Genomic DNA, 26,321 nt, shown 5'->3' on the forward strand with positions numbered 1-26,321 from the left:
CATAGGGCAGCTTGTACTTCTGTACTGCAGTGACTCACTGCAGGCTCAGGAAGAGCATCGCAGACCCATTCACAGGCTGCTCAGTTCCTCAGCGTCACCCTTGCTCCTTGGGAGTTGTAATTAGAGCAAAACACTAAACAAAACAACTCGTCCTTGGCCTAGCCCTCTTCCAGGCAACCTGGATCTGTCCTTCCCCATATGAATGTTAACAGCTCATAGAAAGGGAACTTTGTGATTTATTGTCTGGGGGGAGGAAGGGAGGGAAGGGAAAGGCATGGCACTATATATAAGAAAAAAAAATTTTTTTAATTAAAAAATTTTACAGATTTTATAGAGTCTCCTCTCCTTTTTACCAAACACCGTGCTGATTTTGATTGTCAGCACTGCCCTCCTACCACTTTCCCAAGACAGGTCCGAGCTACTTCACCAGGAGCCACGTCCTGCTAGCAATGACCCAGCCCCACAGAAACTTTATTTTCTCAGCTTTGTGCAATAACACAACATGACCAGGCGAGCTTTTAAACCCAGCCTGTGTGGGACTGGCTCCCTGCTTTTCCCTCTGCACAGCAACCACATCCAGGCATTCAGACCTTCCACAGCGCTCGACTTCAAGCCAGTCGGCAAAGCAGAATTACGTTTCTCATTTTGCATCAGCTCTGCAAATAACCCCCTCTAATTTTCCTTACACGATGGAAATTGAGCCTTTAACAGATTTCAGAGGCACATTAGTGTCCATCTACACGTTCCCTTTTAAGCCACAGGAGTTTGGGTATTTTGGAAGAACTGACTCTTACCTGTATTGGAGAGTAACTTGGTCGCTTCCAACACCTTTTCTGTGTAGACCCCAGGTTCATAGTTATCCATTTCGGAGGTGACAACATGAATGACTCGAGCTGCACGTCCTCGAATTGCACCAGCTGTGCGGTCTAAACCATCAACATCTTTTTCTTGGAGAGCAATGACACATTTGTTTACATCTTCTAAAATATGGTTCTCTGGTGGTAAAAAGAGGAGGATTTAGACAGCAATATCTTCTTTTCCACTGCACACATCAGTATGGCAATTTCTCCGTCTGACCTGCTCTGAAAAACCTCCAGCCACATGTTGGCAAGCAGTAATTTTTCGGACAGCTCATTAGAMCCGGCGAACAGCTGCCCGTCCAGACTGGTTGTCAAAAAACCTGTCAGTCCACACACCTCGTGGCAGCCAAACTTGCCCCGTTTTGTACTAGGCTTTACAGAGAACCTGAGTCCAGCTGAATTCACCCCAAGCTTGTTTCTTGCCATGTTCCTTCCCAAACTCCCAAAGCCCTCACTCCAAATCCGTGCAAGCCTCTCCCTCCTTCACCCTATGCGCGTGGGGCAACAAGGTAGCGGCCCCGGTGACACCCCTAACTCCTGCTCTAATAGAACAGGGCACTTCTGGCACGTTTCTGGTTTCTACACAAGCCAACAGAGAATATAAAGCTGTTCATCTTCCCTGAAAGTCTAAGACACATAATACACACAGCGACTGATGCAGGAGAGGAGACAGCAAAGAGTCCTCCTTGTCTCGCAAGACAAGGAAGCCAAACTCTACGTTTGTAGTTTTTCTCTTGAAATACATATTTCTTTTTATACGGATTTTTTTAATAGAGGTGTTTTCACTAATTGACCAAATCCACAAGGCCCCAAACTCCTTGGGAGGTTTTCAAAGGTGCCCGGATAGGCTTGTGTGCTCAGCTGAGAAAACCTCGGCACCAGCTCTTGCAAAACCCACCAGCACCCACACCATGATGCTGCAATCCGACATGAGCACTTGTGCTGCTAGGTAAGGAAGCAACGTGGGAACATTTCTGCTCTGTCACTTAATACAGTTCCCAGCGTTACTTACCACCAACTTAATCACGCTACACTGTCAACCTGTGCTGCTGAAGTGGTTTTTATTCCCCAAGCAAGTCGTAAAAGAGCCATTTTGCACAAGTTCTGCCGGAATAAGTGGTATGTAAGAGCTGACTGATAGAGGGGTTTTATTAACTGGTTGAAAGGATTATTGGTGGCAGAGTTATGCCTAAATTACACACAATTAATCGAGCCAGCTGCAATACTGCAAGACCTCTGTAAGCCACCTGGACCAGAACCCCGCTCGTGCAAGGCCTCTGGAGCGGCCCAGACCGCGCGAGTTCAGCCGAGGGCAGCACGCGGCCCTAAGAGAGACGAGTGCAGGTTCATTAGCGATTTGACAAGCCGGAGCAGGCAGCCAAGGCACCGGAGCCTCGGCAAGGAGCACAGGCAGCTGCGCTATTTCAAGCAGGAGACAGACAGCCCTGCAAATTAGAACAGCGAGAAGTAAACCATCACTGTCGGGCCCAAACACAGCCCGCTCACTGCTCGAGCTCCTTGCTGCATAAATTAAGTCACAGGCCATTGAAGGGGCTCTTTGGATTAAATGAGCTTTAATAAGAGGCACGGAGCAGACGAGGATGAGTATTTGCTGATCCCCGAGCTCCATTTATGGAGGCGAAGGGAGCACGAAGCCGCCCCTGTGGAAGGCCCTCGCTGCAYGGGAGCCCGCGAGGTGCCCCAGGGCAGCGTGGCACTGTCAGGCGGATCCGCTCTGCTGGCCTCCTCCTGCTGCACGAGAGCAAACGGGACCTGACATCGCTCCGAGCRCCCCCGGCACGGGCACAGGCGTCACCAGGCGGGACACTGACTGCTAAGGGCAGGGTGGCAAAGCCGGAGACAAGGAGGTTTGGGGCCGAGGCCTTCGGAGGCATCGTCCTCCTCAGTGCTAGCAGCCCTCACACTGCTGAGAAGGAGAAAARCCTCGAGGTGACCAATGAGAAGCTCCTCGATGGGAAGCAGATCTGTGGTCAGGGTCATTCTTTGGTGGGGCTGCTGCCCAGGTGCTCATTTGATAACATGTCTTTAGGCAGGGGAGCAGGAGAAGAGAAACAACTTGTTGAAGACCAACACAGGGAGCTAACAGGTCCACGTGCCTGGAGACAGCCTGGGGTCTGCTGGAGACGGTGGTGCAGAGCCATGGGAGAAAGTCATGGGGTAACAACACCATAGGAGAGGACAAGAGGAAAGACTAACGTCTTTCAAAAAATATCAGTTGAAGAGCAAACAAAGTGGGTCAAACTAAACTGTCATAGATGTGGTTGGAGAAGAAATACTCKTGTGCTTATGTGCACTCACAATACATTATTCATCTGGTAATGAGCAAGGAGATCGCTGGGACCACACAGCGCTCACTCAGGGGCTCTTACAGATGAAGGAGCTCAGCTGTGATGGGAACCTCAGGCTGAAACCTCTTTTGGCACCACAGGAAGAGAAGGCAGCAAATAAAGTAGTTTTTAAAGCGTGTGAAGGGATAYACCGAGAGCTTGAGAACATTCAGTTTGACAAATACACGGTGCTAGCAGCCACTGTTCAGAAGATCAGAACTGGGCACCCAAACAAATACAGTGTATTAACGAAGGGCCTGATAAGGGTGGCAGGAATTATAGAAARCACAGAAGAGTTTTCCAGTCAGCAGATTAAACCACAGACGTCCATGCATTTACACACAGCCTGGAGAAGGGGAGCGGAGCTACGTGGAGGGTTTTGCTGATGCTGGGACTCCGCACGTGGCGGATTGCTCATGCTCGGAGGCACGTGGGAAGGACCTCTAGTATGCAGGGCTCCTCCACTCGTAACTCCACGTGCCCCCCACGATCAGCTGCTGCAAAGTGGTGTCCTCACTAGGGCCTTGCTTGCGTTAGGCTCTTAATGAAACGCTGCAGTCTGCAAACTTCTCTGCTGTACTCAGGATTTGACCATCTTTAGTCTTCAACTGAGCAAAGCAGCAAATACTTTGTTTTTTGGCTGCAGAGTGCAACATGCTGTAGGAATGTCACATATGTATGTATATATAAACACAAGAACCCTTTTATTTCTGCTTACATCATGCTTAGTAGCCGGTACAACCCCAACTACGCGTGAACACCTTAATAACCTTGAATGGTTCTTGGCATAGATCACACCTGTTGCTGCTTTATCCCAAAAGAAGTTAAAACTTTTAAGCAGAGAATTGGAGAGGTGGCATTTAGATGGAAAACATTCATCAAAGTTCAAACAAATCCAAAAATCTTTACTGCTTTAATGTTTTCCAACCGTCTCTTTGGGAACTCGGCAAACACAGTTCACGTGCCAAACGCACTTGGGCATCTCAAGCTCTCTCCAACTTGGCATTTCCATGGCATCTTTTTTGGGTGGCAAACACACAGTTGAGGGAAACTCTCTCTCAAGTGACTGCCTGGGAAAAGACGGGTTTCCCGGGGCTTGCCAAGCTGGGGGGGTTGCAGAGCCATTCGGCAGTGCAGCAGCACTGCAACCTGCCTCCTCCAAAGCAGAGCACCCACCTCGGAGCGGGCTGAAGGAGGGAGGAGACCTCGCAGTGTGACACAGACGGAGTCCTCTTTGCAACTGAGACACAGCAGAACATGCAGGGTGCTTTTTCCTAAACCGAGTAGCACCTTCTCCTCTCCAAAATAAGTTCTGCACACGTGTGGGCAAACTCCAGATGGAGCCATGAACTTCCAAGCACCGTTTCTCTCTAAAAATACTTGCCCAAAATAGGCTCCTCACAGCTCTGCCACTTCAGCTGCTGCTACAATGGAGCGCGTGCAGAAAGAACTAGGACATTCAACTGCCCAATAAACTTATGCTCACTCATTTCAAAGATTTTTGTTTAATTAAGAATCCAGGGCGCCACAATACAACACGCTTGATTATACTGCTGACTCCTAGCAGAAGCACAACTTACCTTTTTTTATATTTTTAAATTAAAAAAATAGACAAGTCTTTCCRTTCAGGACCAGATTTTTCCTTCTACATTTTCCAGGCCTGCTACTCCTAAGCCCACACATCTTCCTGTGAAATATCTTTTGCCTACTGGAGCTTTCAGATCATTTGAGATGCTCCAGTCTGTTTGCAGTAAGAAAATGAGACCCTCGGTTTGCAGAGGTAATTTGTGGAAGTGAATGCAGACAGAATTCAAGTAATTGCACCACATTTGTCCTCTAATTACAGCCTATCAGAATTAGCAGAGGTGAAAATAAAAATCCCCTATCATTTCTAGGGCACAGCAACTACTACTAGGTCTTTATCAATTATTCTGACAAAACAGGCTTTCTTGGCAAGCACTGTGCCAAGTGATATGAATCTATTATGATAATTCTCTGTTCCACTTTACAACTCCCAAAACCGGGCTAAACATTTTCTATATGAACAGTTTCATTTTTATGAACCCACATCAACTTATTTTGATCCTGTTTTTTCTTTATATAAGGGCAGTCTGAAGGGACATGAGCGGATGGTCTTTTCACTAGTGCCCTCCACACCGCCAATGAGGTGACTCTGCAACAYGGTAGCTCACCTACAGCGCCAGCAGTTTGAATACACACATAAAGTGCCTTTTACTAGGCTTTAACTGTTCTGTCTGCTGAAATGTAAATATATATACACATTTATACATGTGCATTCCCTAAGTGTAATGACAGGTTTCCACAGCACTCACTGCACTAAACTATTACTGATCTTGCAGTGTAAAAATACCTGTTCTCCCCGTGCCAGAAACTCTATTTTTACACTACGCTCTGCGGAAGATCCCGTCTGCCAGGTGAAGTGTCCCCTTGTCATCCCCTCCAGCGGACACACAGGGCTCCAGGACAGCTCTAATGACCATGTGTTTCTGGGAATCAACTCAGCTTCGAGCACCAGGATTTCTCAGGCCAGCCCCCTTCATACCTGACACAGCCAGGAAGTCATCGATGGAAGTAATGTCATCGACGGCATCGGTCAGCACGCGGACTTGCTTCTCCCACTGCTCTTTGAAGAGATCCATGTTTTCCTGGGCTAGTTTGCTTTGTGGTTTAGCAGCCAGAGCCAGCGCAGCATTAATAACCTGCAAAACACCTCCTTACTTTTAGAATATACCTTAAAACAATCACTTTCTATACAYTTATCCAACACACGCGACAGCAAACGAAGCAGCTTTATTAACTTTGGGGGAATTCAATGTCTAAATGCAAGCGTGTTTATTCCGTGATTCTCCCAGCCAGCTCACACCTACTTCTACATTTATTTATGGCTACTTATTCCACGGCAGGAACACCTTGCAAGCATTCGCACAAGCCAGCTACACCTTCTTCTAACAGCTCACACACACAAGGTGTAGCTTTCTGAGAGCAGCCCGTGTTAAATAYTTCAGGCAGGATGTCACCTAGCACGCTGCAGGCTGTGTTCCCTAAGCTGCTTGCCAGTGCCTGAAAAAGAAGGTCAAAAATGGATTAAGCTTCCATGCTTTGAAGGAGAGGCGACAAGGGCAGTTTTGCATTTATTTGCCTTCCCTTCAATTTTTACTCTGTACCTTGGTGGTAATTTTCCTAATAACCTAAATTTTAACAAATGTGGCTGCGGAAGACCTGGATTAACCAGAAAACAGGCAAACGAAAGGCAGCCCAGCGCTCCTTTCGTGATGCTCCTCATGGCCACCCTTCCCTCCAGCTGCCTTCGAACCCTCTGCTCTCTTGTTGCTCCCTCCACATCCTCCTTCACTTTTCTACTAAAAACAAGGCCGCACAACCCAGTTCATGTCACGGCAACTACTCGGTCTGTCCAAAGGCTAGAGGAAGCCAAGATCACAAAACCTTCTCGCATTTCGAGCTCGTGCTCACCTACACCCCAGCAGAGCAAGCTGGAAGCCCAGCAGGCACCATGAAACAGGCAGGACAAGGAGGACAACTCTCCCCTGGCTACCGCACTCAGCAGGTTCAGGAGAGCTAATGAATTGGTGCGTTCCAAGTGTCATTTTCCCTCTCTGCTGAGGGCTGTGTTCATTTCACGCCGTTGACGAACAACCGCGCGCACACGGCAGATGTTCCCGGCTCTGCAAGGATCTACTTTTTCCACCCRATTCACTTAAAAATGTCACAAGCCGTTTTAAAAAAAAAAAAAACGTGTAACTCGCTGAGCATGGAAATGATGGTGATGTCAAACACACCATGATGGCACTGAATGAATCAGACAGGAGAAGTAGGCTGGTTCCCCCAAGGGATGACAGGAAGTACCTACAGACAAGTTGTGCTGGGGTAGGAGACCAGCATRTCCCTGCGCTCCCGGCCGGCCTCTAGAAATGGAGGCTGAAATTTTTGGCCACAAATTGGAATGAGTTTGATGGATTTTATAACAAGGACCAATGCTGTGAATAATTTGGCATGAGTGGTAACCTGCTCGGCAGAACCATGGGCACGAAACCTACCTTTGAAACTCAGCAATAAGCAGCACTGCCCCTGTCTTTCAAGAATAACATGCATGTTCTGTTCTGCTTCCCCTTCCTCAAAGCATACACTAAAKTTAGTCTTTCTGGGGAAAGTAGCTGCAGTCATTGGCATCTCCTTGGAGGCAGGTGATCACTCACAGCTACAGTGCAGGCTGCTGGGAACGGCTACACGTTCTAACCACGGTTCCCAAATCCTGAAAGCTCAGAACCAAACCTTGCAAGGCACAAGAAAACCAAGTTCAGAAACTTAAGATCAACTGGAAGCAGCCGTTTCAGAACAGGAAAGTTGTCCTCCGATTAAGATCCCTGTCCATACGACCAGACAACATCATTTGTTGTCCCCAACCTGATTTATATAATCCATTACCCATCCATCAATCAAACTCCGGATGCTCAAAGCTTTGTCAAGACGAATCCAAATAATGAATGTCTTGGAAAGAGAAAGGGTAAAACTGACAGCCCTCCAGAAATCTGCTCTTAGCTTTTATCTTACTAGTAACTGTAACTGTTGAGACAGAGGAAACACTAGTATCGAGGCTTGGGACACTCCATCCTCCTCTCTGCTGGTGCAAGACATGCTGGCCAAGTCAAGACTATCTTGAAGAGAACTGGGGAGCAAAACTAGCAGGTGAGGTGTCTCTTGCAGCCAGCGAAAGCTGCCTGTCGTGCCAGGGAGAACAAGATAGTGGTGGAGCACGAAGAGCTACAGCCAGAAGCAGGAGACCCATGTGGCTCTGTGTGCCCGCGAGGGAGCTCGAGACACCAGAGGCAGCTCTAAGGGCAGCTCTTGCAGGGCACGGACCCAGTGTCCATGTGCAAAGCGGCTGCAATAGGCACTTCTGGCAGGGGTCATCAAAGCTGTCACTCCAAGTCACACCATGTTACTCCACCAAGTTCGTGCAGCCTCCCATTTGAACAGGAAGGTTAATCTGGACGTGTCTCACGTGTCTGCTTGGGGGAAATAGCTCAGGGACTATCAGTACAATTATCTATTCCAATAGATAGATACTCATGTAAATATAAATATATTCGTGATGCCTGGTATCCAGTACAGAGCAACCTATTTGTTTTCTGACAGTGCTTAGATGGAGATGACAAAAGGACGGGAACATGGCATCTTATACAGGGGCATATGTGGTAGGTGGCAAGGACTAAGAATGTTTTATTATTTAAAAAATGAATGATTTGTGGGGGGAAAGGGTAGGGAAATGTTAAGGGGCCAATTAAAGCACAGCATTGCCTCTCCGAAGACCCTGACCCCTGAATTACAAGAATGCACTTAAAATACAAATAGCTCTTGCAAGTAGGAAACACACAGCTCCCGTAACGGGAAGAATGAGGCAAGAGTACTTGAAAAGGAGCAAACTTCCATGCAAAACACTTGGCAACCYGCAAGAAATATTTTGTATTTCAGAGCTTTTCTCAATTCTGCCTGGGAACTGCGATCGCAGTGACTCACAGGAGTTGTGCAAAGAAAAGAATCACTGACATTTGCAGATTACCCTGAAGGAGACGGAGTGCAGCAGGAAAAGGCAGCGGCTGGATGGGTGCTCTGCCTCCCGCAGCGATCCCAAGGTTCAGACAGGATGTCGGGTGCTCAGGAAGGCGGCTCCCGCCAGGAGCTCCCTTTGCCTCTCGGCCCAGCTCAGCACTGCGGCGCCTGTTGAAACCAATTTTGCAAAACTAAAGGAGTTCAGGCTGCCCGAATTTAGGTATTTGCATCTTCGCAGGGTGGGACTCCCCAAGGTTCCTTGAAGAACATTGCCTGCCTCGTTACCTGCCGGCAGCTGCTCGGCCCAGAAGCTCTCCTAAAGAGAGCAGCTGTTCCACAGCAGGCAATATTTATAACCTTAAATATACCTGTGGGCAAATCCAGGCCCCTGTGCCGAGCTACCCGGCAGCATTCGGTTYTTGAGGACTGGTTTAGGATGGCTTCCAACCTCATCTTTACGGCCACCGGTTTGAAAGGCTGCCAGGAAGTCCCACAGAAACCTCTCCTTTTACTTCTGTGCTCTTCCAAATGACAGCTTTGAACAACTACTTTACATGGCCAAAGAAGAAACTTCCTTGGGAAAAAGCAACTGTTCCTCTTAGCTGTTTATTCTGCCTTGCAAGACTTACCTGCTGTACACTAAAACATGCTGAGTGCGCAGCACACAGTGTCTCCATGCCAGTGGCTATAACCAATATATATATTTTTTGCTTCCTGATAAGGGCTTTGCTCTGGACACTGCTCTTTCCAAACGTGACGCTTTTTTTTGTTTCAATTTTGCTTTGCCTTCCTTTAGTTCCAGGGGGTTGTTATGCCCCAACAGGGGAGATTTTCTCAGCCTTGAAAGCTCTAAGGCAAACACCCATCCAGCTCCCCCTTCTCCTACTACACCACTTTCCTTTATGATTAAAAAAATGGTTTTCTGAAATAACTCTTCTTCCCGTCAAAATTTGTCTTTTTTTTTAAAAAATGGAGATTGTGACATATGAGCTTTTCTGTGGTACGTGGGTTAAGAACCATAATGGTARTCACAAGCCCTTCAAAACCCATGGCATTTTGCATTTATTTATTAAAAAAAACCCACGTCCACCCTGGGAAAAAAACGCACTCATCCATCACCGATCGCATCAGAGGCAGTGGGAAATGGGATATACGCAAAGCAAATCCCAGCTGGGACAAGAAAATCACGGCTTTCCCTGGGAGTGTTTGAAACCAGAATGTGCCAAGCAGGATAAAGCCCGCTGCTTTGCAAGCCTCCACGAGGGGGTTAAGAAGAACTATTTGAGTCTGAGCACCAGCAGAAGCAGCGACATCTCTTGCTTTTTGCTTCTGGAACAGCCTAAATGCTGCTGCGGGGCCTGGTGAGAAGCACCTTGCAGGGCTCCGCGCCAGCCCGGCCGCGGCACGAGAAGGCATCAGCCAAGGAGGGGGCGACAGCTCCGGGCATGAAATAGAAACACTCGGCTCTGACAGATGGCCGGGCTCTTTCTTTAGGATAAGCAATTTAAGTGTCAGGCTTAATGGAAATGGGCTCTTCCTCAGATTGGCGAAACTGGCAGTGGCGCCGCACGCCCGCTCATCTGGCCTGTTCTATTGCTGCCTTGCAGGGAAGGGAAGCAACGCCGCCCTGGCCAGCCGCTCCACAGCTGGATGGAGCAGAAAATAAAGGCGGAGGGAGCATGGTCAGGAACTGGTTTGCAAAGTGCCGGCAAAGGAATTCACAGCTCTGGACCCAAAGGCCGGGGTTCCAGGCCTTTGGAACTGCAACCCTGTTAGTTGTGCCCAAGCCAAGCTAAGGTGGACTTAACCCCAAGCCCTTGGTGTTGAACAAGGGCGYTGAACACCAACAGCAAGTCAAGCCCTTGCTCAGGTGGTGCTCTGGGTTTTGTGATAAAACCCAGCACAGCTCCTAACATTTTGTAGGAAGCTGCTCACAGTTTAGTGTAACACAGGTTGATGCCCCAGTTGTCCCCAGCATCCACCCTGCTCATGTCTCCTGCTCTGCTCCTAATTCCACTTCACGCTGAGTGGAGGGAAAAAGGGTTCAAAGCAGAACATTTAAGTCACTTCCAGTTACATCGGAGACCAGCTTTACATTTGCATGTCTACATGTGCTAAACCCTCTACGTATTTCAATACAGCTAAAAGCACTCTGCAGACATTGGTGAGCTGAAATGCCTGGAAGCAAGACATACAAAAGGTTTTTGTGCATGTTCTCCAGATAAAATGGTCACGGCCACCACATGCAGCAAGGCCAAAGCACCRAAAGAAGAGGGAAAAAAAAAAGACTGCCTGAATTTCCAGCTCGTTGTTCCAGTATCAAAAYGTACTATGACCAAGTTACAACTTCTTCCCCCACAACTTGCTTGCAGAGCTACTTTGGGTGTCTCTGCAGAGGGTATTTACCCTTGTTACAACACCCTCATGACCCCCAGACATACACTTGTACTGCAGTAACGTTAACCTTTTCCAGTTCAGCTTATATGACTTTTGAAGTGACTTGCTATTACATATTCTGCAGAGATAAATGTATTTTCCTATATATGGAAAAGCATTCTCTTTTGTCCCCGAGGATTGGTATCATACTACCACTTAATGCAGAAGCTGGAAGAATTTTGGCAGGATCTTTTCTTGGTTTCCACTTGCGTTCCTCTGTTTTGCATTTCACTGAGCTGAAGCACTGAAGCTTTAGGGGCTTGGGGGATTCAGCACCTCGTGCAGAAGCTGTTCTGCTGCTGCAGTGCACAGAGCACCTCGTGCCTGCGGTGGGAACAGACAGTCCTCACATGCTGACATACCTCTTCCCCCAGAACCGAATCCCTTCCTCCTGTCTTTGATTCCTCTTTTGYAGATCATCAACAGGGCACGCGGAGCATCGACACTTGCACGAGTTTCTAATACTGTCTTTCTGACGACCAGTTCCCCATCCAGGGCTGATTTCCTGTTCCCTGTCAGCTCTTCTCCATATCGGGCCCTCATGACGCAGAACTGCAATCCAAGCACTCATCTGTTTTTATTTGAAGATTTCTACTCGATGCCAGAAAAGCACTTCAGCCACCCACAATTAAACAATTTGGAGATATATCTGCTATTTAGTCATTCAGAAAAATCCTTTAGTCTTTCAAGAAGAAGCAAAAAAATGGGACAAGCTGCTTGATACGAAGTCTCTGATGCAAGGAAAATGAAGTTATCTCCTCCAACAGCCACCAGTGAAGTGGCGGTAACTGGAGACAGGGGAATTGAGGAGGAGAGAGCCGCGGGTCATGGTTGGGTTTGATTCATCAGGGGCAACTGGAGCTTGGCTTTAAGATGCTGAGACTTCTGACAAGAGTCTTCGTGGAGTTTTGGAGCTCTCCGTGAGATTCCTTGGGCTTTCATATCTTGTCTGCAGCACTGGTAGGTGGAATGAGCGCGTGTTGCCACCCGCCCCACCAGAAATCCATAARCAGCAAATTGCTTTTCAAGTATTTGGAAATTGCAAGGTAAGGATGTGGAGCAGAAATTACTAAACAAGATGTTAATATGAGAAGAGCCATTTTTTAGAAGTGTAATTTAATCCCAGAACTATCTGAAATCCATTCAGAGGGTGCACGGAGGATGCTGAGCTAAGCTGGATACACTGGCAGCAGGAAGGCAAGCGTGGAGTGAGCACGGGCTGGACCCGGCACGGTCCATTGGGACGGACCCCGGGACAGAAACCCATCCCCAGCGCAGGGATGGTGACCGGGGGCTCCCAACGCTGCTCAAGAGAAAGACCAACCACAACAGCAGGGGCTTCCAAGGGCAGAGAGGAGACATGGGCTCAAAGGGAGCCCTGCCTTGCAGAGGGCTGAAGGGTCTTCAGGTCCCCCCTTGGTGACAGCAGCCAGTGGGCCCTGCTCATCTTCCCAGGGGACATCCTGCTTCAAGGGAACAGGCTCCAGCTCTCACAGGTGGCAGCAGGTACAACCTGCTGGAAATTCTCCATTTGCAGTTATTTTCTACAGCTCCCGGGCTGACTACAATTTGGTTAAAAGCCTATAGATGAACTTTCCGGAGCCTTTAGAGAAGCCGAAAGTCAACATTTAGCTGGTAAAAGCAGCCGCGAGTGACAGCAGACTGTCACATCAAAAGGCTGGAGCAGTAATCTCTCCTTTCAAGAGCTCTGCTAGGGTGTTTTTTACTGTTGCTTTCTAAACACCTACAGCTTGTATGATCAGAAACATGGGCATGGTTAAACTCCCTTCTCAGACATGTGTAATGCAAAATGCTGTTAGGAAACAGCTTTTCACAGGCTCTTAAAGCAAATACTTCTTGGAAATAGAATGCAGGAGCCAACGTTACAAGTGCTGATCCAGGTTTTCAGGTTGCAATAAATACAATTTTCCCCTACTTTACCATTGGCAAGCTCTACGTTTGGCAATCTCAGCAGGCAAAGAGAACCTCCCCCAGAACTCTGAGTCCAATGGAAGCACCAGCAACTGTTTCCAATCTTTCACAGAAGTGCTCTTCCTCTTTCATTTCCCATAGGAAAGATATCCTGAGTGGTTTTGATGGTTAATTGTAGTGACTGAAGAATGTTGTCCCTTCCCCTTGACCACAAACCATCAAGACACGATGCTACATAGACGTTGGCAAGAACTTTGGACAAAGTTCTTTCACTTCCATATGCTGATTTTCAGGACCACGTGCCCTCTATAATTAAAGGAAGAAGAGATTTAGGCAAGTTCCTAGATGAAGGTTTCATGAGGAAGGCTCACGAGGTCTTGCAGGGCTTTCAATACGTTGGTGGCCCCTAACACTTGGTTACCCATCCCCTGTGAGCCCAGCCCAGCACATGTGATTCTGGAGCCACTAAGTGCAGTCCTTGCTCGCAATTTGGCCTGAAATATCAAAGGGAAGTTCTCAATATTGCATTTACTCTTCAATTTTGCACTGAATTTTGCATTCGTTGGGGATTCACAAAGTGCCGACGTCTCTGGAGGAAGAGCTGATGCTCATAACGTGTTCGCAATAAGCAACTGTAACTGCTCTCCTTTGCAGACAGCTTTCAGAGGAGCAAATTTCTGCCGCTTTTTTTCTTCAAAAGAATTAAATTTCAAATTTGAGAATATCTAGGCCCGCAGTGACATTGGCAAAGAGCGATTTTTCCCCCATCTTTCCAAGTTTAACATAGCAAATAGTTCCAAGGGTTCCTCACTTCTTCCCCCAGCCAGTTCAAAAAGGCTAGTTATGGCAAGGGACTGAATAATTGCTCTATTGGAGATAGAGCTTTTATAATTAACTCTGTAGATTGATTTCTGCAGAAATCGTTCTTTAACCACGAGCTCCCTCCTCCCCAAATGGCCTCTATGCAGCTCAGCTATTTAAGAGGTTATCTGGAGACTTACTCGAGTGCATTAGACATCRGTTTGATCCTTCCAATAACAGCAGTGCCTTGAATTAAATTTCATACATCATACCTCAGCGTGACACCGATATATTCCGTTTAGTTTCAAAGACTGTTGTAATTACTAATTGATTTGCCTTATTGCCCAGTATCTTCTTGGGGAGGTACTGGGAAGAGCAATAAAACTTAAAATGCAGATAATGTTGGAGTAAATCTGTATTTTGTACTTAATTTGCAGGTTTGTCCAGCCCTAAAACGACCCAAGGATGAACAGTGCATCTCATCAGGAAGAAACTGTGAAATTACCAGATRTTTGCCTTAAAAAAGATACTATGGCATTCTTTCTATCTACAGGCAATTAGAGGTTCTCCCAAATAGTCAATATTTGGGACTGTTTGGTGACACTGCACGCCCGGCACGAGACAAACTTCTGCCTTGTTAGGAGAAAACACAGATGCCATTTGTAAAACAGCTTAAACAAGTGCCCCCAATTATCTCTCAGGATTCACAACATGTATAAATACTCAGAGCATTAAAGAATCAGCCGAAGAGCATGTAATGTAATATAAAAGCACTCTTTCAAGTGCTCTGAACATCTACAGTGTCATTTACTAATCTCTTGGTGCCTAGCTTAAAAATCAAGGCAAGCCTCGCGCTGGAGTATCAGAACTGTCGGCTTCGCAGTTCACGTGGCCAACTTGGCCAAGGCTAAAATGCATCAGCTGCAACCCCCGACACTTCCTAGACAGCATCAAACCACAGCTCCAAACACGTGTAAAATACCTCATCTGTAATCCTTAAAATAAGGTTATAACATCTTTGCTTCAGTGTTTTGAGAGGGWGTTACTCCTTGACTATAGTTTATTAGTCATTTCATATTCACTTGACCAGCAGGAATTTTATTTTGTAATTGTGTTGGCTTATATAAATCGGAATTTATTGCAAAAGCAAAGAAAGAAAATGGTAGGTTGCAATAAATATTGTTTCAGTATAGAATATATATATATAGAGAGAAATATATATATATATAATATATAAAGAAAAAGGGGAAAAGCCTCTACCAGAAAGGGTTACCCTCAAAGAAGTCCTCAAASAGTAACTTAAAAAGCGTGCACCATTCATATCCTTGGGAATAAGGAAAAGATTAGGAGACCTGGAGCAGAAGCTTCAGGATTTGATCCATGAGAGAGAACCGCCAAAGTTCCTCTTAGGATGAGAAAAGGTCCCACACTGAAGGGTGGGAAAGAAGCTGGTGAAGGGCTGGGGGCAAACAGCTCTGCTGCTGGCCCATACATTGCAGCAGGCTCCACCAGCGTGGCACTCAGGGCCCTCTTTAAAGAGGAGCAGGGTATGTTGTAGATCTGACCTTCCTCTTGCTTTAAAAATGTTATCACGAGGATTAACRCTGCACTGCAGCCTTCAGTGGCTCATTCAAATATCCTAATTGGGGCCATTTAGGAGATCAGGACTGCAACAACAACAGAGAAAAGCCTAGTGCTTATATGAATCTAATTTTCTTGACTGCATTWGAAAGTTATTAATTAAATGGTGTCATAACCACATTCAAACGCCTTATGCAAAGCCAGTTTTACCTGAGTCTAGTCTGTCAAGGAGATTTTTTTGACATATTTATATTATACTCAGGAAAAAAACATACTGTAACTGACACTACAAGCTCCCCAAGAGCAGCAGCAGTGTCTTCACACCGCATCCTCCTGCAACGTGGGCATGCAGAGCAAGCCAGCAAAGCTTCCCTGGTACACAGTCTAGCAGGTTATCGAGAGAGCGCCGGGTGAGATGAGAGCCACGACATAAGAGGAGCCATCTACATCACTAACTACTTTCTGCCACATGCTCTTCTTTAAGCTTTGATGCCCACCTCATTTCCAGCGCTGAATGCCACTCTCCGCGCATTATTTCCAGTAAAGGATGCGGTAGAAGGATGCTAAAGGGTGCTCATTACTGCAGTTCTGGCTACTTGCAGGGGAACAGACCCCAAAAAGGATGCCGAGGGCATAGGCTCTCTCTCAAGGGCATCTCCTGGTGCCAGTGGGCACAGAGCACTGCCCTAAGCTGCGTCGCGGCCCGTCTCGCGCTCCCGCAGCCCTCCTTACCTGGGGACACAGGGCTTCGAGCTGGCTGGCTGACATGCGGACCAGCTTCACCCCTTCCTCGTTATTGGAGATGGAGCAGGCCAAGTTGGCAACCTGTTTCAGAGGTGGGAGAAGAACAAAACAGAACTGTTAGAATTGACTTCTGTTTCCCACTACAAGAAGCTTTCTACCCTCCCCACACCACAACTGGTAGCCCCTCAAAAGATGCAGGCTCTCCATGCTTGTTTTTTTGGCAAATTCTTGCCAAATTAGCAAACTCTTGTAATCCCTACTGAGATTCGATCTAGCCACAGAAAAGGAGCAGGACAGACAGGTCCTCTCACCACCGATTCAGTTAAGTTGTCTCCAGTAGGACGTACAAGAGCATCATTAGCAGCACTCCAAGTAAGAGTTAAAACATTCCTTCCAACTCAAGGGTTAGAAAGCAGCAATCACACAATTAAAAATAACAACCTAACTCCTCAGCATCTGAGGATTAATTATTGCAAAGCTTGTAATGGTGTGCGCTCCCAATTCTTCTTAGAGCATTTCTTTATCACTCTTCACGTGAACGCTAAGAACTTGGCAACAGGCGTCGGGAAGAATTCGTGTGCACAAGCAGAGCTCAAGAAGCTGCCTTAGCTACTGCATGGAGGCACTTACAAGCCCTGGCTTCATTTCTTGATGCCCTTCTCATCCTGTCCAAGAGCGCAGCATCCAAGGGCTGCTCCTCCACCACTGCCTCAATTCGCTGGGTAAAAATATTTACCAATATCGTCGCTCTTGAGGTTCTGTCCATAATTCCCTCCAAATTAAAGCAGCATCTCACAAGGTGAGAACTTTCCCTGGAAACCTTGACCTGCGGCACAGCAGCACCCTTAAGTAGGTCATCTTGACACCAGAGCCCTTCTATTACCAAGTGCCTTTTAAGAGCGTGCAGGATGGGGAGAGGACGGAGCCTGGCGGTAATTGAAGCGGCTCCGCGTCCCGGGGCGCTCTCCGGGGAAGGGCGGCTGGAGCGAGCTGCGCTGCTTGGCTGACAGGTGAGTGACAAGCATGTTATTCTGAGCCATTTGAACACAGAGAGCGGTAAAAATAGTAGCAAGAGCACTCGGATGAACAGCGAGTACTGTCCTTTCAGAGACATGGCAACCTCCAGAAAGGAAAATAAATAAAGAAATAAATAAATTGCCCCAAAACAGCAAAYGTGCTGCAAAAGCGTCACCATAAAGCAGCATGTAAGAGGAGCGAAGCAGCTTTCCCTACCCTTTCCTGCAGAAGCTGGGAGGATGCCGTTTGCTAATTAAAAGCTATCCCGTGCGCTTATGCACAAACCATTTGCGGAGAGCCCCCGCCACTCGGTATCTTGCTTTTTCCCCCTCTCCTCAAGCCATACCAGGAGGGAGAACAGATTCACTGCCCCAGCGACCACCACACCCCATTGCGGGCTGAGGGAGCAAATCCTCAACTCCATTATTACTTTGAGGCCCAAAGCAAGTTCCCCCTACAGAGCACGTGCTCTGCTCTCCCCTCGGCGCCCGGCCGAGTTGGGAAGCGCCCGACACAGGGCCGCTCCACCCGCTGCCTTGCTAAGCAAACAGATCCATTCAGCTGGAAACCCACCCAAGGGAAGAGAAGGGCCGTGCAACAGCAAGACAGCACAGATAAAACCGTGCCAGCTTCCAAAAGCATCAGCGTCTCATCCCCAACTCCTTCTCCCCCATCAGTCTTCACAGAAAAGAGCAGTGTTTTAATGGCCTGGACTCACATTAAGTCTGCAGCCGCTGCAAGGCTGTGAATGGCAAACCCAGCTCACCTGAGGCCCATTGCTTTCCCTTCTGCCATCACTTCCAGAACGGGGTCACTGGCCGCACCTCACCTCTTGAGCAAGCCTCCTCAGAAAGGGATTTTACTTTAAACACGTTCTTTTCCCCTCCACCACTGATGTACCATGCCTTAAATCCTTGGTTTGCAGTCTGCTCTGCTTTCTTATACTTTTGTTTAGAGGCTCAGAAATGAAAAGACAGTAAGATGCTCTGATTTACAAGTCAAATGGAGCTTTTGTTGTCGTTTGAAGCAGACGCTGTATTTTTGAGAAATACCAGTTTGCCAGCGTTTTTACGGCCCATATTTTCAGGCGCCTTCTGCCTCCACGGCAGCAGCTACAGCTTCTAGAAGTGAGACGAATACAAAGCTCTCGTGAGCACAAGCCGAATAAAAACGTGTCGAAGCGTCACCAAATCCATCCCTCCCGTGTCCTGCGACGCCGCGGAGGCTCTTGGGCTGAAGCTGATGAATTGAGACCCAGTCTGAATGGAGGACAAGTTCCTAACTGAGTGTCCTCTTGGCGCTATCATGAAATTTGGGGGGGGTTCACACAGACATTTGTCTTCTAAATACCTYGCCGGGGCTGATTTTTCTTCAGGAATTACCCACATGAGCCTGCCAACCTTTAGGAGCCCTGGCTGCTTCACCAGCAAGCTCGGGGACAYGGCAATCAAGCACTTAGGGCACCTACCTGCAGGCTGGCCCAGCCAATCRCTCGCACTCCTCCTAAAGTTCATAATTTAATGAAGTGTCAACTATTAATCAAGTACTAAATTGCATTACACTCATGTATTTGAAAATGTCAGTAATTGSTGGGTGCTCTACAGCAGGAATTCTCAGACTGCACTCAGCGGCTCCACTGCCTGAGATTCAAAAATCTGGAGTTTTGCAGYACCAGAAAGTCCAGTTCATTGACACCTGAGTGACGTTTGACAAATCACTGGAAGCTCTTAGCTAGGAGAGAAGGATGAAATAGTCCTGTCTGCTTATTTGGCACGTACATGTAACACAGGGCATTTTGTAGCTGTGACGAAGAGCAAATGTGACCAAATTCCTTTTAAAACAGGCACCTGGAAATCTTACACAGTTCTGAAACCTCCCTTTGAGCAAGCCAAAGCTGCAAGTGAATCAAATGCAAAGGGAGGACCAGCCTCTGCRTCTTTCATTAGGCATCTTTCTCCATCAAGTAAGAGGTCAGATTTAATCCAGGAAGAATGCTTGGGCTGGAGAGGGGAGGAGCTGGAATTCCCGCTCCAGTTGTTCCTTCTCTTGCCATTCAACAGCATCGAGCAGCTCCAGCACCAAAGCAGAGAGTAGAGGCGTAAGAGCGGCCACGTTTACAAATACCTCGTGTCGGCCTGCACAGGGCCAATTAAAAGCATCTTTCTGATGCACTACCCAGGCTCTTGCATTTTACAGAGTACAGAGCCATCTCCCAGAGACTGCTTCATGTATCCGAAAAGGCAGGCCTGGCCCAGGGCTGCTGCCAGTGTGTGGATGAACGAGCTTCAATTCCGCCCCCAGCGACAAAGCCACCGAGCTCAGCGAGGCAGGGGGGCCGCGGCCGCCTGGGCGCAGATCCTTGCTGCAAACTCAGCTAACGAGCGGGTGCCAAGGCCAACTCAGAGCCTGATGAACTTCTCAGGGCAGTGGGTTTTCCGCATGCCCATCAGATCGGGAGCTTCCTGGTTGACGTTATTAAGGGTGACATTGGAGTGCTGCAAGAGGAGATGCTGATGCCTTCAGAGGAGGCATCGCTTTGCTGCTCCTCTCCAGAGTGGGCACAAGTCATTTGTGAAAGAAACCGGGGAAGGGTTTTGTATCAGCTGCCATGGAGGGAGACTTCACCTCAAATTGCAGTTATTCTGCTGCTTCTGCACTCACTGATTTAATAGGGAGATGTCACGGTATTTCGAGGGGAATGTTTCCGTCAACTTGCAACRACCTGTTAGTCCGCACGAGCTCCTCCTTTCCCAGGATTTCCAAGGCTGGTGTTGCAGGCTGTCTTCCAAGTTTTGGAATACCTGCCCTGACTTCCAAGAATCACCACCAAGTCTTTCTGCCTTGTTTACAGGTCCCTTTAAAAGASTTTCTTCAAAAAATCCAATGTCTAAAGCTCTCTTATAGACGGATGCTGGATGTGACCATCCAGCAGTTGCAGAACAGAAAAAAACAGGTTCTGCAATTCTCTATGAACGCACGGTTTCTTTAACAACAAGGATCACATCTCCCTATGCAGGAGACACATATATATATTAATTGAATTCAGCTTCCATTTAAAACTGTAGATGTAAAATCAGCATTCCAAAAATGAACGATTTTTAGATAGTTTTCCTATTGAAAAACTTAACAATTCAGTTTACCATCACCCAGGATCCTCCCAATTAATGCTCACAAATCCTTATGCAAAAATAAGATGGGAAGATCCTGTTTCATTGTTCGGAGGCAATTTGGGAATTTCAACAACATGGAAACAAAGATTTTTCAAAGGTGTTTGCTGCTTGCATTTTAATTCCCAATGAAATCTCAAAATGTTATATTCTTGCTCTACTTATTTTATATTGCAGTTTCTCTAGGAATGGAAATTCTTGCTTTTCAGTAAGTAAAATCACCCATTTTAATTTAAAAAAAGAAAAAAAAAAAGAGGAATGGATAAGCAAGCAACTCAGCATTTTCTTCTTGATGACTCACTGAAGAAATTGTACCCAACATCCTCACAAAATCCAGGTTCTCGGCACAAAATCAGGTTCTTGGAGACCATTTAGTTTCCTCTTGGCCTTTATTAAGAAAAAGGTCTAGATTCACTTCCTGATGGTCAAAGCCTAGGAAKGTTCATTTGCTGGCAGGAACAAATGTCCCAGGCAAGGCAAGTGGCAGCTGAAGACTAAGAGGAGATGCGTTAGCAAGGTCATTTCCATCTCTCTTGACAGAAAGGCTTTTATTATTCAGTGAGTCCATGTATTTATTAAAGCGCTCATTGACCATAATATTCAGGAGACGTGTCAGTATTTTAAAGTCTACTCCTAGTAGGTGTCACACAAAGGAGAAGAAAACTCTGTGTCMTATCTGCAAGTTCTCTAAAATCACCAGTTTTGGAGCAACGTGGCCCTTTGGGAATGACACAAAASAGCTTCATTTCTTTAATGAGAGGAAGGAAGTCAGGGAAGGTTTTTGGTTCAAGTCCCTAGGGACGCTGGAGCAGGATATTGGGTGTCACGCCGCGATTCTGGTGACTTCAGGAGCTGCAGGCAGCGGCAGCTCCACAGGAGCTTCAAAAGTGCGTGGTGGGCAACAGAGCCCGATATATTAAAAATAGCAACAAATATTTAAAATCAAACAAGCCACACACATAGAAAACTCCAGACGTAAAGACTGAGGGGAAGTACGGACTAAAATGGGCATTACCACTGTTGGTAGAGCTCTGCAAACTTAAGATTATCCTTATGTTGAAGATGAGAGCAATTTTAATTTCAAGCTTCATTATAAAAGCACAAGAGGGGAAATTCTCAGCCAGATGGAACGAAACTGGCATGTAAAATGTTTTCAGACTTCACAAGACATCGAGAAACAGGGAGCTCAGGTGGGTTTTATTTCAACAGACTGACACCTGAAAGAACCACCCGAGATACGGGCTCTTTTCGGCTTCCTTAGAGTATTCAGGAAACGGCCTCATATTTTCAGAGGTAACTTTCTTTTTGGATGATCAAATTTCCTAACTCATAACTGGTAGGTTGGATCTGGATGCACAGAAGTCTAGTTAAGGAAGAAAGCTTGAATCTGACCCCTGCATATAAGCAAGGCTTTTGTCTCAAGAGAGAGGGTCCTCTTTGAAGAGGAYTTGTTCATCAGCAGCGGAAAATATATACACAGCAGGAGAGTGTATATAGGTACAGGATACCTTTATTTTTGGATTGTTAGGCTATATCTATGTTACCAGATAAAATGGAAAGCAGATTTCATTCCGATCATGTCGCCTTACCATCTTCCCAAAGGCTTCCACCTTGGTGCCTACCATTAGCTGTTTAAAATGGTTTCTGGTGGTTCAGACAACTGGTCGTGGCAAGTTTAATGGAACCAAAGGTGCGATGTGCTCTTGAAGAAGGCAACAACGTAGTGAAGGGAATGAGCTCTCCACAGGCTTCAGGCAACTCCTTCATGACACCACGTGACTAATAGTCCAATACAGCTAATGAATAAGATGAGGAAAATCCAGACGTGCACCAAGGCTGTGACTTATATTATTCAAATTAAAACATTTATGCCCCAGCTATAAATGTTGTATCCAAAAAGCTACTTAAAAATGCTATTAGCATGAAAAGATTCAAGTGTCTAGGAGAGGAATTAGTTGAGGCTTTTTACCAACCTCTAGAAACGCTGCATCGCCAGCACCAACACGCAACTGGACTGACAATTCTGACAGCTTTTATGGATTTCCCCTTCCCTACTAAATGCTTCCATCTATTTTCCAAAGGAAAAAGGAACAGGAGAAATAACTGGAATGAAAGAAGGACGTTAATGAATTTGTTAAACCGCTGCCTCCAACTCCTGCCACTCTAGGACTACAACCTCCAGCTTCTACAGCCTTGGCTTCTTCCTTGGCCCAGCATTTAAAACACACTTCATTTCTCCATTAGTTTCCCTGCCAGATTACTAGTCATCTTGATCCCTCCACGCACATTTACTACGAAATCTCTATAGAAATAATATCCTAAAGGTTTTTCTTCCTACTCTTTTTACCCCCTGATTTTTTAATCTCAACTATCCTTTTATGGACCTTAACATACATAATTTAGTAGAGTATTAGAACATTGGCCTCAAACCTACAAGAACAAAAGTTACCCTGTTAAAAGGTCACTTGCTTTTATTTATGCATGATGTATTATATAAGTATATTCAGTTTTGCTGGAAAATGGATGAGGAGTTATTTGCCGAGGCTTTCCTACTTTGCTGATTATGAATGTGTCTACGGAGGGCACGTTCTACGAGGAGAACTTAATTTATTTATGAATTAGTTGACTAATAAAATGAACTTGCARGGGAAGTGCATCACTTCTGGAAAAGTGTCAGATTTTAGAGGGCATATTAGAATTATACTGGTCATTTGTTGAAGACATTTGCTTTAAATTGCTGCCTGGGTTACCACTAGACAAATTACGAAAAACGTGCCCATTCTTAGCAAGAGATATTTCGCTCTGCATCTCTAAACTGGGAAATCAGTCTCGAGCTGGACTAACTCTGCCTCTCCTCTCCAGACCAGAACASCCAAGATATCAATACTACTTATCTTCACAATAAAAGCAAGTARAAGACAAATTGGGGCTTGCAAAGAGGTGGGAGGTCTTCTAAATTATCTTGCTGTGCTGGAAAAGCAGGTGCTGAGATGCCACCGTGTGCATGGCCAGATTATGCAGGATTATGACTCTAGCCAGAGAAATGCCAAAGCTGGAGAGGATCTACCATGGATTCCAAAGATATCCCAAGTCAATACTGGAGATCAGGTACCAAGGACTCCAAAGATCATCCCATGTTAATATTGGAGATCAGGTACCAAGGATTCCCAAGATCATTCCAAGTCAATATTTGATTCTCTCTCTGCACTTTTCACCTGGGAAGAATCCCTGTCTTTCAGCATTGGTACACACCTCAGTTCACATTTTAAGCCCCTCTACAGTATCTTTGATACTGAAGACACAGGAAGAATATTTAAGGAATGAGAATCTACTCTACACCCACCATCAAAAAAGGTAATTATACAAAATTTTCCAAAACTTTGGCCATCAGCTGAAAAACAGATCCCACAAAGGCAATGATCTTGGGAGACCAAATTATATCTGCAATATTCTATCTTTCATCCCATCCTTCATTCTTCGTAACTATAGGAGAGACAGAAAAAGCAAGTGCATGTCTTTACAAGACAGATAATTGTCTATGCCCATGTAAACTATACCTCAAAGAACACCAGATTGGCAACCCTCAGCTATTCCGAACCTTTTTACGTGCGAAGCCATTCTCTAGGTGCCCAAAAGCCAGCTATAATTTTAAATCTTGAGCTATATTTTATCCATTTCAGAGGTTCTAAAAGCTTTTCACATGTACAAAACTGCAGCAGTTGGGTGCACCGAGAAACATACAGGCTGCGAGTACGGGCAAATCATGACGAACTGCAATGAAAGCGTCTGAGTATGCAAAGCCTTCAGCTTCTGGAGAGCAATATTTTTAGATGAAGGTCTGAGGAATTGTTCTAGAATTCAGGGCTAGACAGTCAGGGTGACAGAAGGGGAAAATGTCAATGAGAGAGGCTACAAATAACTTATGGGGTTGCGAATGCCCAAATGTGATACTTTCCAAGCAGGCAAATTTGCAGTCTGCATCTGTTCAAGGGTTTCCACTGAAGATGGGAAAAATCATCTCTCTGTACACAAGATACCTAGTGCATAAAAAAGGCACAGGGAAGTCATTTCAGCAAAATTAAAGCAAGTGTAAAAACCGATAAAACATCATCGAGGGCTTTCAGCTTTCTGTCTGTTCTGGGAGATAAAAAATAGAAATTTGAGGGAAATAACGCTCAACTCCTCCCTRTAAGACAGGATTACTTACTGTAAGAAGTTACATTTTTCTTGTTTCCAAAATGCTCCCCAGCAAGGACACAGCTCTTGCAGGCTTTTGCCTGGACTCTCCTCACCTGCCTTCACTCACTCATTTCCTTCAAGGCCTGAAAACCGGTTTCCCTTCAGGACTGGTTTCCCTTTAAGGCCAGAGAGACCTTCTAACGAAAACTACAGAGCGCAACACAGTGCCAAGTCTACAAGCTAATTTCTAATTCTGAAGCGTTCAGTAGGGCAAACTGAACATTTATGGCCCTTYTACTTTTCAGAGGACAGGAAGAAGCACCATTAGGTCGGCTATATCGAGGTGGACGAACACAACCTGTGCAGATGCACCGGGAAAGGCCAGGACAAAGGACAGTCGGAAAGGCGAGCTAGAGCTTTGGGAAGGAACGCAGCGCTTCGGGACGCTTTCATTTCTGAGGAAAGCCCTTCCTTCTGCGGATGCATCTTTCCCGAGACGCCAAGCTCCAGGTTTGAAAGGCAGGGCTGCTTTATGCAGTGCATAACAAACGCTGGGGCACGAGTGGGTGCAGTTGTAGCTGGCAACCCCTGCACAGCTCACGAGGCAACTTGACTTTCCGCTGCCCCCCTTCCCCAAATGCAGCGTCTTTCGCTATCCCTGTGCGCTCCACTGAAAGGGGCTCTGCTATTCCTGAATTAAGCTCCCTCAGCACGACACAGGAGGAGTGCGAGCTAGTTAATGGACTGTTAGCAAACAGCAATTTTGAAAGCTGTCTTAGAAATGTGTTATTCAGCATGGAAAAAACGAGGCAAGTCTAATTTTATTATTTACTGGTTTGCAGGCAGTAGTAAAGAAGGATAAGGAGGCTAAGTGTTTCACTGAGAAATGAATTAAATGGAAGCCCTTTGGGACACCGATACCATGTGGCTCACCAAGGAGATACAGACCCACAGGCAATCCCACTTTTGTGGCCAAAACACCTTCCATCTAACCCAACYGTTCTGGTTTCAGGCCCTACAAAAGCAGACAGCGTTCGGCGCCCAAAAAGGGGACATTTCAAATAAAAACACCCAAACCTGGGCTTGCCTGCCCAGCTTATTCATGCTTTGAGGGCCCACAAGCACCCTGTTGAGCCCAGGACCAAGAAGTCTTCATGTCCACCCAAGCTCAGCAGCATCAATGGCTTAGGGAACATATACTCGCAGTCCTCTCTACTGGGTGGTTTCCAAGGAGAGGGTTTTTCAAGAAGTACTAAACCCAAATGCAAAGCTATCTGCTACTTCWGCTTGGGATTCGCTCTTCTTCGCTTCTCCTGAGAGCTGCAGGTGGGCATTCCAGCCAAGAGCACATGGGGACTCGCACAAGGCATCGCCATCCTGACGGAGCCCAACAGAAGTGTTAGAAATGCATCAATGTCCTACATCTGTCTTCCTTCCCCGTGAATGAGACACCACATACGAGTGTGCAGTGGCTCTCCAGCCCGAGACAGGCTTTGCAGGGGTTGTTTGAAGCTCTCTATTCCCCTTCTGTCTAGAGAGAGAAGTTGGGCGTGTGTATTAATCCATCTGTATTCATGGGAGAGGTTGACAAGCCATCTAGATCACGCTAGACTATAGCTAGAGATACATCTCAGGCTGCAAAAGCAATAAGCAAACCTGCAAGAACT

The 26,321-nt window shown here is 46.4% G+C and overlaps 1 protein-coding gene across 1 annotated transcript in view; it reads right to left on the reverse strand.

Moving 5' to 3' along the window:
* Positions 1-26,321, reverse strand: part of CTNNA1 (catenin alpha 1) — a 90,959-nt gene that overhangs the window by 13,324 nt on the left and 51,314 nt on the right. Inside the window, exons 10-12 of the mRNA XM_026035767.1 lie at positions 16,280-16,372; positions 5,772-5,928; positions 795-995 (exon numbers count right to left, since the gene is read on the reverse strand). Of these exons, the coding sequence (XP_025891552.1) occupies positions 795-995; positions 5,772-5,928; positions 16,280-16,372 (451 nt within the window). The remainder of the gene's footprint in view (positions 1-794; positions 996-5,771; positions 5,929-16,279; positions 16,373-26,321) is intronic.

The sequence above is a fragment of the Nothoprocta perdicaria genome, unplaced genomic scaffold, assembly GCF_003342845.1.
Source record: "Nothoprocta perdicaria isolate Ctin4 unplaced genomic scaffold, notPer1 scaffold_166, whole genome shotgun sequence".
Lineage (NCBI taxonomy): Eukaryota > Metazoa > Chordata > Aves > Tinamiformes > Tinamidae > Nothoprocta > Nothoprocta perdicaria.